We start from the raw sequence: 17,432 nt of genomic DNA, 5'->3' as shown, positions 1-17,432 counted from the left end.
TTCTGCCAAGTATTTTAAATGTCAGCTCTTCAGGAGCGGTATGACCGGTTCCAAACTATGTGCATCAGCAGGAATATCAGTGGTTCCACAGCGCATCCAGACTCACCCTGAAACACCGCAAGTAAAAGACTGTGGGTTTAGGATTGCTTTTTAAACCAAACATTTATTTTAAAAGATAAGAGAATGGCTATTGTCATGCTAAAATCTGAGGACAAAATTACTATATATATGGTAGTTTTTAAATATATCACTCATTTATATTTCTTTTAGAGGAAAAAAAAATTGGCTGTAGTTGCAATCAGTCTTAATTCATTCTTTATTGCTGCTCTGGTTCTGTGTTATTTGAGCTGGTTTAACTGTTAAAAGCGTTTCAAATGTTCACATGGTCTGCATTAGGTTACAGAATAAAAGTAAGTACAGCCCACCAAATGTAACTTTCTGAAATGTAAACCACATGAATTTGATTTCTTCGTGGTACAACTTTAATTGGGTTCAGAGGTCTTTCGGTCTTACCTGTCTATCTGCTCTCTGATGGCCCGACCTGATAAAGCTAATACAAAGAATCTGCGAATGCGATCCAAACTGATTACCCTCAGCTACAGTACATGGCTTTATTCCTGACAGTAACGGCCCTTTAGCCTAGTTCATTTTTAGGCTGCAAGTTTGAACCCTGGAGCTACCACTGAACTGGGACTAGGAATGTCACAACTTCTAGCGAAAGATCACGTCCCCTTGCAACTCTGCAAAACTAGAGAACTGAAGGGAAGGAGAGCATCTAGGTGCAACTGTAAGTGATCATGTATCCTCGAAGAACTGCATGAGAACGTGCACGTGTGTATGCCTTGCACTGTCACAGCAAATGTCGAAACAGGGAGCGCATCCAGCACACACTACATGATAGAGAAGTGACTGTAAACAGAAATTACAACAAAGACTCAAATCTCCAGAGATTGATCTTCAACTGATTTTGGATTGTATTTTTTTTCCTTTGACAATACACGACATTGCCTTAATGACAATGACTCATCATTTGCTCATCAACTCTCCTCTCTGTTGCACCATGTTGTGCCATATGCCTTGCTGGAGTGCTTCTGCTTCCTACCCAAAACAGCACATCATATCTCAGCAACCACAAGGAAGGCATTGTACAACAGGTATACTCACCTCATACCCTGTGACCCAACTTGTAAACAAAGACTTGTATCAGCTTGTGGGACCAGATCTAGAATTAAACAGACAGCTCAGGAGAAATGTAGGGAGAAAGGGAGCAACATGCTGAAATTTTAGAAGTCCCTCTGGTTGGGTAGATAGTTTTCTTGGTTTTGGAATAGACAGCCTCAATTTTGAAAAAGTAGCATGAAAAAGATTCACGGTGCTCATAGTTCTTGGAAGAAGACACCGTAGAAAGGAACACTCAGCAGACCCAGTAACAAAGTAACATAACCCAATATTGAAAATTACTCAACTGAAACTTCCACTGCAATTCATAAGTTTCATTGAAGTAAGTAAATCAGTAGCAAGTAAAAATATTACAAGTCATCATCTAGTTCAGGCAAATTACATTCTCTTTTCCCCACTGGAAGACCAAAAAAAAAAAAAAAAAAAAAAAATGAAAATTACTTTCAAAGCCAAGGTAGTAAATTTTTTCACGTTAATAGTTTTCATCCTATTCTACCGAAGCTGTTGTCTTTGTCATTTTTCTACAGTTCTGTTACAGAGCACTGTTCTGTACCAGTTGAACTGTTCTCCCAAGTAATTTCCACCAGCGAACATATGAGCACTAACAAATGAGGTCCCTTAATTAGTTCCAGTTTTTTCCAATAGCAGTGTTGGCAATACAGCCTTTTGCTCTCTATCCATCATACAAATAACAAGGCACAGCCTGTAAACATGGCAGGGGTGTCTCTATTTTCCTGTTTGTATAATGGGCAAGCAGGAGGAGTAAGAAGGAAATGTATACCTCAGTGGTGGGGTTTTATTGTCAACATGGAATAGGTTTTTTTGACTTGGAGTCATTTACACTCTTTTCAAGGGCACATCTTACAGATCTCTGACTTGGTCATAAGGAAAATTGAACATTTCCAAGGACGTTTCCTCCAAAAAAGAAAATTTAATATTTTCCCCTTAAGGTTTGAAATGTGTTTTCTTGCTTTTGTTCTCAACCTCTGCTTTCTTTTATATATGGGGGTTTTGCTTCCCTCTGCATTTATGGGTTCTGCTTGGGTCCAATATTGTTTCTAGCATTTGCTTTATTTAGGGTCCCACAACCCTTGATGTTGCGTTAACATGCAACAAAAGGCTCCATGCTAGTAGGCTGTGTACAGAAAAAGACCAGACTGGAAGGGACCCCAGCCTTCTCCACAGAGAAATATAGTTTCACTTGATGGCTTCTGGAATGAACTTTGCCTATTATGTTTTATATAGAATTTGAATAAATCCTCTGAGTCACAAATTTCTTATTGGAACAATAGAACTACATAGAGGCCAGGGGAAAATTTGGAAGCAAGTATGGATATTCTTCTCTGTTGTGGAGCCCAGAATCCATATCTTTCTCCACATCCATGTAGTATGGCACTCACTGACTGCTTTCTTCCACCTTTCTTTGCTACTTCACAGTAGAAATATTATTGTGCTTCCTATTTTATTTCCCTACAGATCAGAAGCAGTTCAAAGACAATCTAGGTCTCTTTCCTCTGTGGGCCTGGAATGGACTGCAGAGCAAGAAGAAACTAAGACTAAAAAGGAAATCAATTGTAAAGATGTAAAGTTTTATACACAACTCTTCCATTCGGTGTATGTATTAACCATCTCTGGTATAACCTACTGATCACATATTTACAACATGGACTTCGTTTAATACGTGTGCCATGTAACCTCAGACAAAACCTCTTGAGATAAGCACAATTCAAGTAAGAAATTGGTTCAAATTTGGTCTCCTTTGTTTACCAGTTCCAGTTCATGTCTTCAAATGTTGTAGCAGTATTTCAACCAGGATCAGCCATCCATAACAGCCTGTTGACTTTAACAAACCTACTTGTTTGACTGAATATTTTAAAACTACTGCTGCCTTTTGCCCATCTTCATAATGCTCACTTGTGCTGCTCCAAAAAGTTACATCAACAACTTGCACCGACAATGAATTAATGAAGTCCAGCATATCCGAAGAGAGATTCCTCCAGGCACATTAAGTCAGCAGTTCATCTCTCCAGGGGCAGTTTCTAGTAACAGCACAAAACACCTGCTGAAAACACAAGCTTTACCCATGAGCATATCAGGAAAGCTTTCTTCATGCAGCTCTGCCCAGATGCTCCAGGAGAGCATCACCATTCAGATCTGTGCACCTCATAAACCTCTTCCTATACAATTTGTGGGACAACTTTACTGCATGTTACAAGCCAAGGACATGTGGTAAGAAGACAGATATTCAACTGTAGCTAGCTCTTGCTTCCACAGTGCTTAAAGGATCAGAGGACCCTCAGCACCTTGCATCTGAAGTGGAGTGGCATGGTCACTCTCTAGACACCAAAGGCAGCAGCCTAAGATATTACAAGCAACATCTACCATACAAGGACTAATTTAAACAGAGAAGCTTTGATGATATGTTGTATAAATGCCCAGCTACAGTTTGAAAGCGAATGCTCACAGCAGTGTAAGTTTCAAACCCAAGCAGCTGAGGTTTAGCTAACCTGGAAACCCAATAACCCAACTCATTATTCTTAAAGAGACTTCTTATTATGTTCTCTATTTGTATTCTCTTTAGGTCATCTTACTTTGAAAGGTGGGGTTTTCCTGTCTTTGCTTGGGAGTTACAGACATGGAGTGGGGGGAATTAAAAAAATAGTCAGGATTAACATATCTGACTTTTAACCAGGTCTAGAAAGTTTTAAGTTCCCCGAAGAAAACTTACAAAGACCAAAAGCTACTATTTTCATTACAGAAATCATGGGACTAGGAGCACTGGAATTTCTGCCTAGGGTCATTTGATGCTAACCATGCCTTTTTTTTCATCTCACAAAAAACAAAAGAGCAAGAGATGGGGGGTAAGGAAAGTATGAAGACACAAGCAAGAAAAGGTAGAAAATTAACAACAGGCACAACTTTTTTCTTATATCAGATATTTGACATCTACACATTGCATTTCATTTTGTACGCTTAAAAAACTAGTAAGAATGTCACTTTGAGCCTTTACATTTACAGCACCGGTCAGCCTAGATGCTATGGTTAAAAGTAACATAATATAAATAAGAATTGCCCAGGAAGAATATACAATTCTCTAACGATTGTCAAATAAGCTAGGGATTTGGATTTCACTCATTTGGAGAATTGTCCAGTGAAAATATTTTATTACCCCTCCAAGTTTTTATGGACCCTAACAGAACAGCTGTGATTCACTTCGCTTGCAGCAGAGGAAGCTGGTAATGGCTCAGAGATTGCCCCCTTCATTTCATAAACCAATTAGGACCTGGATCCTACAAGTGGAGTAACACAACCCCTTCTTTTACTGGCAAAATTCCACTTCATTCATGTGAGCTCAGAATAAACATCTCTGTTGGCAGAATACAGATGCTCATACCAGCATATGTTTCTAAAACACATTTTCTAATTTGTTCCTTCTTCCAAGGAACACTCTTCCAGCACTCATCAAAATGAACACATCTCAATCTACCTCCAGGTTTTGTCTAGCCACCAGTTCCTTGTTCACCTCAGAAATTTTTTACTAAACATTACTAAGAATTTTAAATTATGATTTACCATGTGAAACTTTGCTAGAAGATCTTCAAAATGACAGATGTATTTACATTCTTTTTTCCTTCTAAATCAAGCATCATTTCATTTGGTTAGAAGAAGTACTTTTGGTGGTAGTGTCATCTTATATTTATCTATACTTTCGATTTAAATTGTATTTTTTTGTGTTTTGAGGTTGGGACTGTTTTTTTTTCAAATGCATATTTGGCCTGCCAGTACGTATAAATAAAACCACATATATGCCTTACATGGGACCATACTGTACCACTGATTTCTAAACCTCAACTTGTCAACTAATGGGGAGGCCTACTTTTACAGGTGGTAAAATAGGATCCATACACTTTACTCATAGTCTGTAATTTATGCGTTTTCCCTCAGGCTATTTTTCTCTGAAATACTGTCATTGGTTTTCAGCCAATGCCAGTTGGCACATCAATGACAATTCTTTTATTGAAACAGATACAATTTTATCAGAGTTTCCTTTGTACATGAACATTATGTGCACTTTGCACATAATGCTCTTCACTTTTTACTCACTCATTATAGCCACTGTGTCACCCCCAGCAAACATTTAAGCTCTTCTCTGAACTGACATGGTGTGGGGCAGCATCCCAACCTTTGCTATTTCTCTTGAACCTGCAAATTACTCTCTTAAATAAAAAGAAAATAAATGATTTTTTAAAAAGCCTTACACCAAACAAAGCCTATATTGTTTGAGTTAGTGTTGTACTGTGGCTTAGCTACCTGTCAAACAGGATGACACCTGGATAAAACACGTACTGGAATCATGCATCAGAGCATGTTAAGTGCAAACCTGTGATGAAGAGCAGAGCTATGCAATTCGGGCATGCAGAGCTCTAATGATCATTCTGGACTAGGAAAGCTCAATCAGTCGCATCAAACCCACTGCAAGTCTGAGATCCTCTTCCATCCAAAAATGACTTTACATCTGTTTTAGTTCAGAGAGTCATATAAATCAGAAGCTCTGACTATAAGTTTTGATGACACCTTTAAAGAAGATTTATACAGTGTGTATTATATATATAGATATATGTCAGGTACATAAGAGATACCAACCACTAAAATTAAGCAATCAATGCTGTATTCTCCAAGTTCAGCATATCATATTTAAGTCCTATTTATGACTGATGTGAGAGCCAGCCTATGCCTATGAAGGCTCAATATTTCTGTGCAGGCACAGTTATGGGTGCAATACACTATTCTGACCTCGTTTTCCTATAGTTCTTGGGGAGGATAAGCTTTCCAGAATAGAAATGTCATGATCCATTTCTTAGAAAACACTTACATAAGAATCGGCTTGTGTGGTTTTGCTGCGTATGTGAAACAACCATCAGGAGAGGGAGGAGGCTGGTTTATACTCATAACAAAAGATAAGAATCCTAAGAAGAGTAGTGGTCAGCAAGTCACAAAATACTCTTGACACTTTTTTTTAACTTCTGTTCTTGCTGTGAGCAAGCAACATTTCTAATAAGCTTGGGACTTTTGTCAAGTAGAAAGTATGAGGCATAAAATACCGTGTTCATTAATAAATTTAATCACTATGTGTAACAAGCACATAACTTTAGGATAAAAGTTGACTTCAAGTCACATAAGAAACACACTAAACTTTCTCCATTCCTGGTTGACAGGCTATTTATTACCTGGCTAATGATCCTCCTCTCAGTCCCCTGAAAGTCATCTTGATATATGTCAGTACTTTCCAACCCCTCCCTAGACCTTACAGCAAGAAAATGTTTCTGGAAAAGCATGGGAGTATATGGTTTGAGATAGAAGAGAGATGTCATGAATAATCACCCCTTTGTGCTATGTCTGACACATAGACCGGTGCTCTTCACTCTTTTTCTTCCTGACTCAGCAGTGTCAGGAGAAATTGAGTCAGCAGCTCCTGAACATGCCGATGCAAACAACAACAGGGGAGGCTGGGGAGCAGACAGAGCTTCCAAACATCACAGAGCAGCACAGTTCCATCTGCAGGTCAACGTGCAGACCTAGGCAGCAGCTAGCTAAAAGAAATGAAATGGCTTGAGAGGATCCATCAGACTCCTTTACTCCCTAATAACCCTGCCTACTAGCCGTGAGCTATGAGACAACTTGTTTCCGTGAATGGCTCGCTTGTAATAATTTCCTAAGTAATTCACCTGAGCTTCCCAGAGGCTTGTGGCTGCTGCACACATTTGGCTTGATGGGATTCCATGTTAAGGTTGGCTGAGGTCAGTGTGGTAAAAGGGACTACAGAAAACATGTCTCAGCATAAACAGAAGAAAAAGAAGCAGGAGCATTAAACAGGGAATAAAGCCCACCTTTGAGTACAAAGACAGGGGAAAAAAATACTGGGACAAAATGACACTGTCCGATGCTTTTTCTTCCTACCTCTCAATTTTCCTCCCCTTCCAGCGATGTTCTTACATCCTGTACAACCAAGGCTATGGAATGGACCTGATCTAGTAACCGAGAGGTTGTTTGATACTTCATCTCTCACTGCACATTTCTTCTCATCTCACAACATATTGTGGTGTTTCAGTTCAAATACATGAGTTGTAATAGAGGCTTTTATCCAGGTTTCCTGGAAAGGGAACTGGTCTTTGAATTAAATAAAAGCACATCATTCCATGGCCTTTTTGATGCCATACACTCCTCCAACTTACTAGGAGCTTAAAGAGAAACTTTATCTGGCAATGTACAAAGACCCTTCAGAGTCGTCAGCCTATTCCAAGTGCCTTCCAGAACTAGCTGCATTATGGAAACGTTGCTGCCTGTGAACATCTTTTACAGGAGTCTCTTCTGTTTCTTCAAGCTAGAAAGGATGATAGCAGGATACTCTGAGAGCTGAACCAGCAGCTACAGTCTCAGATAGCTTGCTGCTATGGTAAAACTCCTGTGCTTGCCACAGAGGAGCCCTCTCCTTCTGCCCTCTCAGGTGCCTCTGATTAAGACTACATCTGAATATTTTTCTTTCTCCAAATCCCCAGGGCCAGTCACAATGAGTCTGCTGCTCTTCATTATGTCACTGAACCTCTGTTAGTCCCATGTGTGACAACCCTCAATCCTCCCATGTTCCCTTTCAGCTTCAGAGCTGTACCAGTGAGTTTCAAGCTGGAATAATTAGCAGTTATGTCTGCTGCTAGCTTGAAAAACAGCAGCAGGTTACTTTCTCCAGGAGCACTGAGCTGTTAGGCTGCAGCCAGCTACAGACTTTGCTGGTCTGAAAAAGATACCTTATCTAGCAAAAGACATATCCAGATAAAGCAACCAATGTACTGTGCTGTCACCAATTTGTCTGACCATAGTTTTCACATACATCGCTGAACTTGGTCACTGAAAAAACAGAGTTATTAAAAAAAAAAGAAGAAGACAAGCACTGCTATTGTACAGCCTAGCTCACAGTCCCATATCTTAACCTGATTCAGCTTATCTGCCTTTCTATACCTTTGACAAATGTATGTCTCATATCATTTTTAATTCCCTTCCTCCATATGCCTTACTGGTTTTCCTCCACGTATCTTATCTCCAAATGATGTGCTATTAATCAGCCAAAGACACCCTCCACCGCTAAGTGTTCCTCAACTGATTTTTCATCAGCACAAGTAGTTACTAGTTACAGCATTCCTCCCACATGTTAAAGGCCTGGGGGGAGGGAGGAGGAATGGCAAGGAGGTTAGAGACTGCCTCACCACATAAATACTATCTGGGACCTTTTTACCAACCCTCCAGTTTGCTGTAATAATGCTGCTGTTTGTTCTCAACCAAGGTACATGGTGGGAGGAAGTGGGGCTGCACCCTGTCTTATTTTTTAAGTTATTAACCTTCATGCTCTTCCTTTTTTCTGATTAATCTGGCTGGATGCCTGTTCAGTAGTAGCTGAAGCTTAATAGCTGAAACAATGTGTGTATACACACTGTGCCATTAAGGCTTGCCCAACAACGCTCATTCTGTCATCTTTTCCCATGCCTGGTGTCAATATCTCATTTCATACGCAAGCCTCCAGAGCCAGAGTAGGGCATAGGAAAAAAGACAGGCATGGAGGGAGGGAGAGGGGTGGAGGGAGATGGAGGAAAAAGAGGAGAGAAGAAAGTAGGGGAAAATTACATCCCTTGGGAGTGTCAGCTGCTGTGAACTCACCCACTCCTCACCATGAAACGAGCTGTGTGCGGGCACAGGTGGGTCCCATTCTCTGTTACCAGAGCACAGCCTACGAGCGGGGTCTAAATGAGGACTTTTCATTGCTGTTCCCTGTTTTTATTGGAGTAAGGCCATCACAAACATTTGCAGGTGGCTTGGCCATAGTCTGACACTAAAATATTTGTGGTTGTGATAAAAATCAGAATATTGCTACAAGATGGTTCTATATAACCTTTAGGGCTTGATCCTGCTCTTACGGAACTCAATGAGAGTTTTACCCAGTTGCTCTCTGCTGGTTTTATTGCTCATTAAAAGGCATATTCCCTGGCACAATTCTCCATGGTAAGGACTCATCCACCCTTTGGGGCAGCTTCAGATGTTTTAAAAAAAAGTGGGAACCCAACCCAAAACCACTGATTTGAGCACCTCAGAATTTGGGCTTGTTAAAAAGCTGAACTATCTCAACTTTGTAAGGCCAAACCAAAACCACCAAGCTTTTCTGAACTCAAAACATTTTCTGAACCCATCTGGATTTTTCTTCAGTTGCCTAATACCAAAACCATTGTCCAGTCTGTATTCCTCATGAATAAGTCTTGGATATAATTCTTAGGACTTTTAGAAGGATAAGATGAAGATAAATGGAAATGACAAGATATGTTCTTTGAATAAACAAAACAGGCACCACAAGGAAGAGACTGAAGGAAAAAGCGACAAACAAGGATGCTCAACACTCTGGCAACAAGATCAAGTTGAAAATGCAGCAATTATCTCCTAGGACACACCATGAACAAAAAACAAAAGCTCCTAGGAAGAGGGAAGAATGGAGAACAGAGTATGCTGGAGGTCACACCGTAAGTCTCATTCACACACCAACTCACACAGAGACTAAAATGCTAACAATTGCTTCCCAATAGAGCAGCTTTAGACTCAGACTTAGGAAATGTTTGTGTGATTCAATCAAAAGGGAGAATTAAGATATGTCATGACAAAGTTTCCCCAATGAGACACTCATCACTGACTAGGAAATAGGCCTTTTTATCCTCAACCTCTCCAAGTTTGGAGATTCTAATCACCATGGCCCCAAACCAACGCAAACCTAAAACCTGACTGACAGGGTCTTGCAAAACCACATGCAGGTTTTTTTCTCATTATATAGAAACAATTGTTTGGAAGCCAAGTACAGACCCATATAAAATACCTCACCATTGACTATTAAAAGTTGTTTGGTTTTTTTTTTTTTAATTAGGATCATAATTACTACTAGACCTATTAAGTCACAATTTGAACAGGAATTTAATCATCCTTAACCCAAATAATGGCATTAGCTGTTTCTCTTTCTAAAACTGAAAAATAAACTGTTTCTTCCTTCCTTCCTTTCACTCAGCCCAGTCTTTGAACAGAATGGGATGCATATAACACAACAACATTCTTGGATTCACAGGCAAAGAGTATTGCACGTGAAATCTCAGTGAACACTGTGTTTTGTCAATATGTAACAAAGGCACATCTATCAAATATAGTTACCTGACCTATACTATTAGATTTCTATATTAACAACCAAATCCTGAAATACCAGTAAAAAGGAAAATGGAGGAGCTTTGTCGGGAGCACAAAATGGGGCAGTGGATGGAATCAGTGTCCTGTGCATAGCTGGGTAACCCTTCCAGAGCAGTCAGTTTCACAGGCCATCACTGCCACCATGGCAGTGGGACACTGAGAGCTTGTGGTCTACATCCTCCCCCAGCCACCAAGAATCTTGAAAAAAAACTCAAGAATAACTGGATTTTGAGTTTTCAATGCCAGGATTTCACTTTTCAGCTTTACTCTGAAGAGGTTCATCAATTATTTAGACAATGACTGGGGACAGAGTCTGCTCTTGCACTTTTCATAAAATAGATGTGACCAAATTAAAAATGACAGAACTAGAATCTAGAACTGTGGCTTTCTTCTTAGTCTACTGATATATCTTTTAATCCATTTGTTTTCCTGCATAAAAACACACACACACACCCAAATTCAGAGTTGTGTGATGAAAAACTATACCCTCAAACCATCTGGGCAGTTTCTGCATAATTAAAAACAAGTTATTCGGACTTATGAGTACCTCATGTTTGCTGGAAGTAACCATGTGTACAAAATATGGATGGTTTTGTTCACACAGCTCTCCAAACAGGAGCACACAACTGTCATTCAAGCCAATACAATAAGCATCCATACTGTCAATTTATGGGAATAAATATGGATCTATCATCACAAATTGAGCAACTGTTTGCAGAGGTCTCTGTGACAAAATCCATTTATCTTTATGGTCTTTTTATTTTGTCTTCCAGCATTCCTCAGTTAAACAGAGTATGCAGGAAACAGCCCAATCCCACTGAGCACCCAGAATTCCCATTGAAGGCAGTGAAAGGATTAGCTTCAGAAATACTCCGTCTTTCTTTCCAGAGCAGTCATAGAAACAACATGAACTTTGAATGTAAGCAGATAAAAACAAAAATGTGGATGGAGAAAGCAGGACTTCCCGACAAATAAAGCACTCTGGCCTTTATGAACCAAAGTGCCAGGTCCAGAGTAGATGTAGTAACCTGGCCATTCCCCCACAGTCTACAACACATTGCAAGTGTCCTTGTAGCATGCTGGCAGGATCAAGTGCAAACTCCTCCAGAACCATGAGAACAACATCTCGTCTGCATGCAGCTGAACTTTAAGAACCACAAGAACAATATCCACGCAGCTGCTGGAGCCAGAGAACTGGAGAAATGAGAACATGGAAATGGACTCACCCAATCTGTCGATTTGTGGAAGGTGCTTGTGTAATGACCGAACTGGACTGTGGAGATGGCATGGCTTGTTGAATCACAACGCTGGTGTCATGGTTTGGCATCCTCGTATTTGTCAGCTGGTGAGATCCAGGTCCTGCCATTGCTCCTCCAACTGTGTTATGCATGGAGATATTCTGTAGAAAAAAAACCCAAAAAAACCTAAATGGGACATAGTGGAGGAAAATGAAAATGGAATAAATGTCTTATCTTGGTTTTCTGTTCTATAGGAGTACAATTAGAAATCTGAAAGTATCAACAATAGGAAGTTACCAGCTCAATAGAACTTGTAACCAACAGCGATTAAAAAAAATGAAAAATAACTGTTTATTCTTACAGGGCAATATAAATGGAAAAATATCCACAAGTTGACTAATCACTCTTCTGTGATTCAGACTTGTGATTTATAGCGGGGATATTTAACACATATTCTCCTAACTAAATAAGATATATATTTTGTTTGAAAATTACTTCTGTGGTGAGTGCAGGGCACCTTGATTTACTACATGGGTTGTTTACTGTGTATTAGGTCTGCTTAGACTGACAAGCAAATCAAGTTTTATAGTCCCAAAGTAACAAACAGTACATGGTACGTCATGAAACAGCCACTTCTATTACCCTCCATATATTTTGCAGAGCAATAATATCCTAGAGGCCTAGAATAAAAGTACAGTATTTGCACATATATAACATTTGCTTCAGGTAACTTGGAGCCCTTAAAAGTTCTTTAAAAAAACTGTTTACAGATAACTCATAAGCACAGAGTGAACAAGCCATGAGAAACGAGGATACTACTAAGTAAGGAACTATGGAATAAAACTTCTCTCCTGTTATGCCTGCACACACAATACACACTGCTGCTAAACCGCAGGGTTTGACTTGGCCCATGTTTAAAAACAAACAAAACTCTCAAGCCAGAGATAACCCACAGTGTATACACACGAAAAATATGGTAACCTCAAGAGCATTATTTTTCCTATCAGGCATCAACGTGTGGATTGTTAGCAGTAAGAGGAAAAGAAACTTTACATCATCACCTCATGCTACGCTGAGGAAAAGGAAAAAACCAACACCTTTACACACACACTCTGCCACCAAGACTCATGCAAAGCATCTTCCTGACCACTGCAATACTCAGGATTGAAAACTGAAGTTAAATTTCATTCAGTATTTCAATTTATGAGCCAATATGTGTAGGAAACACATAGAAACCATAAAATAATGATAAATAAAGCTGGTGAGAAAGGAATCTCAGAGCTCTGGTCAAATGCGGAGGACAGGAGAGGCAGACAACATACCAGATCCCAGACCTAAAAGAAAGATTGCATTCTGAACCAAAACAAGAATAAACCCTTTAGATAACATTCCTCATGGAAAAAGAGCCAATAATTAGAGGACCTACATTGAAAGCCTTAGCTGTCACCCCCGTATCTCCCAAGTCTTACATATTTCATGTGATTTCCCAGGCTAGTGTGGACACGGGAATCTCTCTGTTTCTGTTACAGGAATTGTTCCAGTCTTCATAAACCCATAAAGAGGCAGAGGTACTGCCTACAGCAGCATGATTCTATCTACAGCTGCATGGTTAGAACCAGTATGAAGACTCAGCTCCGGGTTCCTCTTCAAGGAAATAATTCACATAGTATGAATCAGGTCCAGTATTCACTTATTTTTCGTAGATTTTCATAAATTTCTCTAGATTACAGACTCCAGACCACAGATTTCCAAGAGCTACAGAACACTGATCTGCTATATAGGATGATCTTTAAGGAAAAGTGACTGGTGCGATGAGTCCACGATGCCTGGGACAGAAGAAGGTGTAAATCCATCATGAGCTTTAGACTAGTGTTACCCCAGCAGTTGTCCAGATTTTGACTAGATTTAGTTGTACCATGGCAAGGTAGAACTTACTTAGAGATTTAATAACAGATTCCTGTGCTCCTAGATTCAGTATTTTAATTTTCTTCTCTTTCTCTCTCCCTTTCCCCCTATTACTCCAGACCTCTCTAAGGTACAAATGGTATGAATTATGATGTTATTGTGTTTGCACAGAAGACATTGTAATTATTAGCTTACAAGCATAAACTTGTAATGGTGTTTCAGAGTTTTAACAATTTCCAATAAGCTATCTTTTCAGAAAGTAGGCTGAATACGTGATGCGTGGAAAGCAAAACCAGAATGAAAACCTGTCAATATATCCACATGTCCATTCTTCTCAGTAATGCAAGCACTGTTGTTGGGCAAGAACTATAACTTTATACTACTCTGCCAAGAAAAAGCCTACAATTTTTCAACAAAATGTCAAACTCAGCATGACTCTCACATTCACAAGAAAGGGATTTGGCAATCTCAGAATAATTTACATTGGTGAGATGCTTGTGAATTTACAGAGAAGTTCAAGCAAGTTCATACTTAAATGGCAATGCATATGCTTTGAAAGATGGCAGGAAGGTAATGCATTATAGATCTGACACTAAGCCTATCTGATCTAGTCATATGCATCATGACATGCAGAATGACTCTATATCACCAGCACAGCAAGACTAGGCCCATTGCATGCATCATGCAGATGGTCGTCAGAAGTCCAAAACCAGCCTCGTTGTGTTGAGCTCTGCACCTGATTCTGCATAGATCTGGATAGGATATTAATGACCTCCTTGCAGACTCGACTTTGGGCCCTTACAGGAGCAGGGCAACTTGGGCAACATTGGCCGAATTTATAGTTGAATTGTTAGTTGGCTAGGCTGCTTCCAGCTCTACTTTTAAGGAGTTCTGCATGCTCTTCCATCAGGGATCCAAGAGGAACATCTCAGTTTGACTTGCCTTTTCATTCTCTTCCAGCTCTTGAGCCAACGATTAAGATTAACTGAAACTAGATGGGGATCCCCTAGCACTCCAACTCAGAGAAGTTGTCAACAGGAGTGATGACGTGGGTAGAGCTCTCCTACTTTTAGCACTCCAAGACCCATGCATACTCTAAGAGTATGACACACAGTCTTCTCAGAGATCTTCACAGCTGTCCTTCAGCGTTAGAAGAAGGCATATGAGATTATTATTATTCATTTTATTAAACTGAACCTAAATGTTCACACAGGGAACAAGCCACCTGCATACCAAGAGCTGTAGAGACATGGAAAACATCACCTGTCCTTAAGATTCATTCAATGGATCTTAATTAAGATCCAATAAATTAAGAGGAATTTATTTCCTCTAGGATTAAGTTTCATCCTGAAAGTTCCCAGTCACTCCTACTGAAGCAGAAAGGAGGATTAGAGCACTAAAGAGCTTTTATAGAAATGCTTGCCTTGTCCATGTGCTCATACTGTACTCTCCAGCAGTATTTAACATTCAAATAAATAAAACAAAAAACAGCAAGCCATATCCACGAACCACTTTTAAATCAACATGCTCATTCTCAACCTTTCCAGCTGCAAGAGGAAAGGAATAGATCATCATCAGCTTGACTTCTCCCCAGTTACACTGTATTCCCCATTTTAGCTTCAAGAAAACATTTGAGCATTTTTCTCCCACATGCAACCATTTAACTTTGGATAGGCAACATGCTTTTTTTTCTAAAGGCTAAAAACTTCTTGAAGTCATGCTTCCATGTTCTGGTGGAGAGGATTACACATCACAAGAACACACACCCTGTTGGCAAGCAGAGAAATGACGGCCCCACAGACACAGGCGAAATACACCCCATGACTCCAGGCAGTCACCATTTCCACTAAACCTTGGTTCTTCCAGAGAAACACCCATCCATGTCACAGAGCACGACCTGTATCACATATCTCCATCTACTGAAGGCAAAGGATGAAGAAGATGGATCCATCTTTTCCAATTCATTGTAATCTCCTGAGTTCCAAACTGTTTGTTTGTGGTTTTAGACTATAATAGCAGGTTTCTGAACCAAAGCCAGCTTATATTTTTCCTACTATTCCTTCTTAACTGTGAGGTTTAATGAAAATTGCAAATACCAGTTTTGTACAAACTGAAGATTCATTCAGGATTGTTCTGAGAGAGCTTTTAGATCACTAGAGCTGCCACCTATATCCAATTGTACATAAATATATTTTGTGGATTATTATATAAATTCTAAAGTAAGAAGGCATTTGCCACAAAAAAATGAATATCCAGTTCATCTAAACAAAGACAAAAGCACTTTCTTGCCTTTTTTTCTATTTTCTGCAAAAATCATTTAACTGTATTTTCCCAAACAGCAGCTTTAAGTGTTTTTCAAATAATTTAAAAGAAAAGGCATCAAATTATAAAAAAAAAAGGATAGAAATCAAATACATAGCAATATTTTAGAATTTCTATAGCTAGGCCTCTCAATTAATATGTTTTAACACGAATAAATATTCTAAGCTGCCCCACTTTCAGGCATTTTATAATTTATGGAGAAAGAAAACATGTATTTCAAACCTAAAGTCTTCTAGAAGGCTCTACAAACATACAGCATTCAGGACAACCAACATACACATTTAAATGGCAGTGTACGGTAGCATCTTTCCTGATTATGGAGATCATAACTTCATGATATATGTAATGCACGCATGCGTAGAAGCTACCAGTGACACACTCACCCATTGCACATGCTGCTTACACAACCAAAGAACCTGCTGGCTTAAAAACTTGGAAGACATTGTTGAGAAGAAAATTTTAGACTAAATGTGGCAAATAATGGCAGGCTTCAAAATTATTTTAATCATACACAATCTCCATCAAAATTACTGAGCCTCTCTCTCAACAGAAGAAAATGATCATCACAAAAACAAAGTTACCAAATCTCCCCAGAAACAGCAGTGACTCATTTATTATCTCATTATTCAGATCGATGTGCAAGGAAAACACATTCACAGCAGCCCATCACAGCTGTTTCACCTGTTAGTAGTATGCGAGATCTAAACTGCCATTAGTACAGAACTAGGCTTGCTGTCCACCTAAGGCAAGCAAACATAGCAGAGGAACTAGGGAAGAAAATGGAGATAAAAAATGAACTAATACAGCTGAAGGATTACAGGAAAAAGAAATCCTATTATGAAGATTTAAATTTGAAAAAAAAAAAAAGGGGGGGAAGTGAGAGATGGGAGAGCATAAACTTGGAGGAGACTGAAATGCAATACTTTTTTTAAACAGTAACATCTGTATAGCTTGAATGAGAAAAAGCACTAAAGCAGATAAAAGGACACAGAAAAGAACTGCTGGAAAATGCTGCGTAGTAACATTGAATATAAGGACAAAGCACTAGAAAGATCTTATTGCAGACTGCTAAAATCCATTTAACTCACTCACTCAGCGAGAGGCATGAAGTCAGTTATAAGGCTGACACAAAAATACAGAACTGATGCCAAAGGATCTATCCCTCAAAATGTTTCAAAGAAAGTCAAATACTCACTTAACCGCTACCTGATAAAAAGAGCACATTAAAAAAAAAAAAATACCAGCAGGCATGATATATCCCAGAATGCAGAAGGACTCTTCCTGGCCCCAAAGGCCCATCTAACTTCTACTGCTGAACTGGACACAGCTGGCTAAGCACACAATGCTGGAGACTCAAAGGCCAGAAGCAGTATACCTGACGACTTGAACCCTGGGCACCACTACTCAATCAAACATTATCAACCTGATCTCCTTAGGGGTACAAAAGTAAAGAAAGATTAAACTCCTTACTCAAAAATGACAAGTAATGATAGGCAGATGGGGGAAGAAGGGAAACATTGCTCT

The 17,432-nt window shown here is 39.4% G+C and overlaps 1 protein-coding gene across 1 annotated transcript in view; it reads right to left on the bottom strand.

Annotated features, from left to right (window-relative positions):
• The window catches only part of CREB5 (cAMP responsive element binding protein 5), a 214,908-nt gene that overhangs the window by 161,724 nt on the left and 35,752 nt on the right, over positions 1–17,432 (bottom strand). The window contains exon 4 of the mRNA XM_030505067.1: positions 11,670–11,842. Within this exon, the coding sequence (XP_030360927.1) occupies positions 11,670–11,842 (173 nt within the window). The remainder of the gene's footprint in view (positions 1–11,669; positions 11,843–17,432) is intronic.

Source organism: Strigops habroptila, chromosome 1, assembly GCF_004027225.2.
Source record: "Strigops habroptila isolate Jane chromosome 1, bStrHab1.2.pri, whole genome shotgun sequence".
Classification (NCBI taxonomy): domain Eukaryota; kingdom Metazoa; phylum Chordata; class Aves; order Psittaciformes; family Psittacidae; genus Strigops; species Strigops habroptila.
The sequence above is the reverse complement of the archived record's forward strand: the minus strand, read 5'-3'. Positions and strand labels throughout refer to the sequence as shown.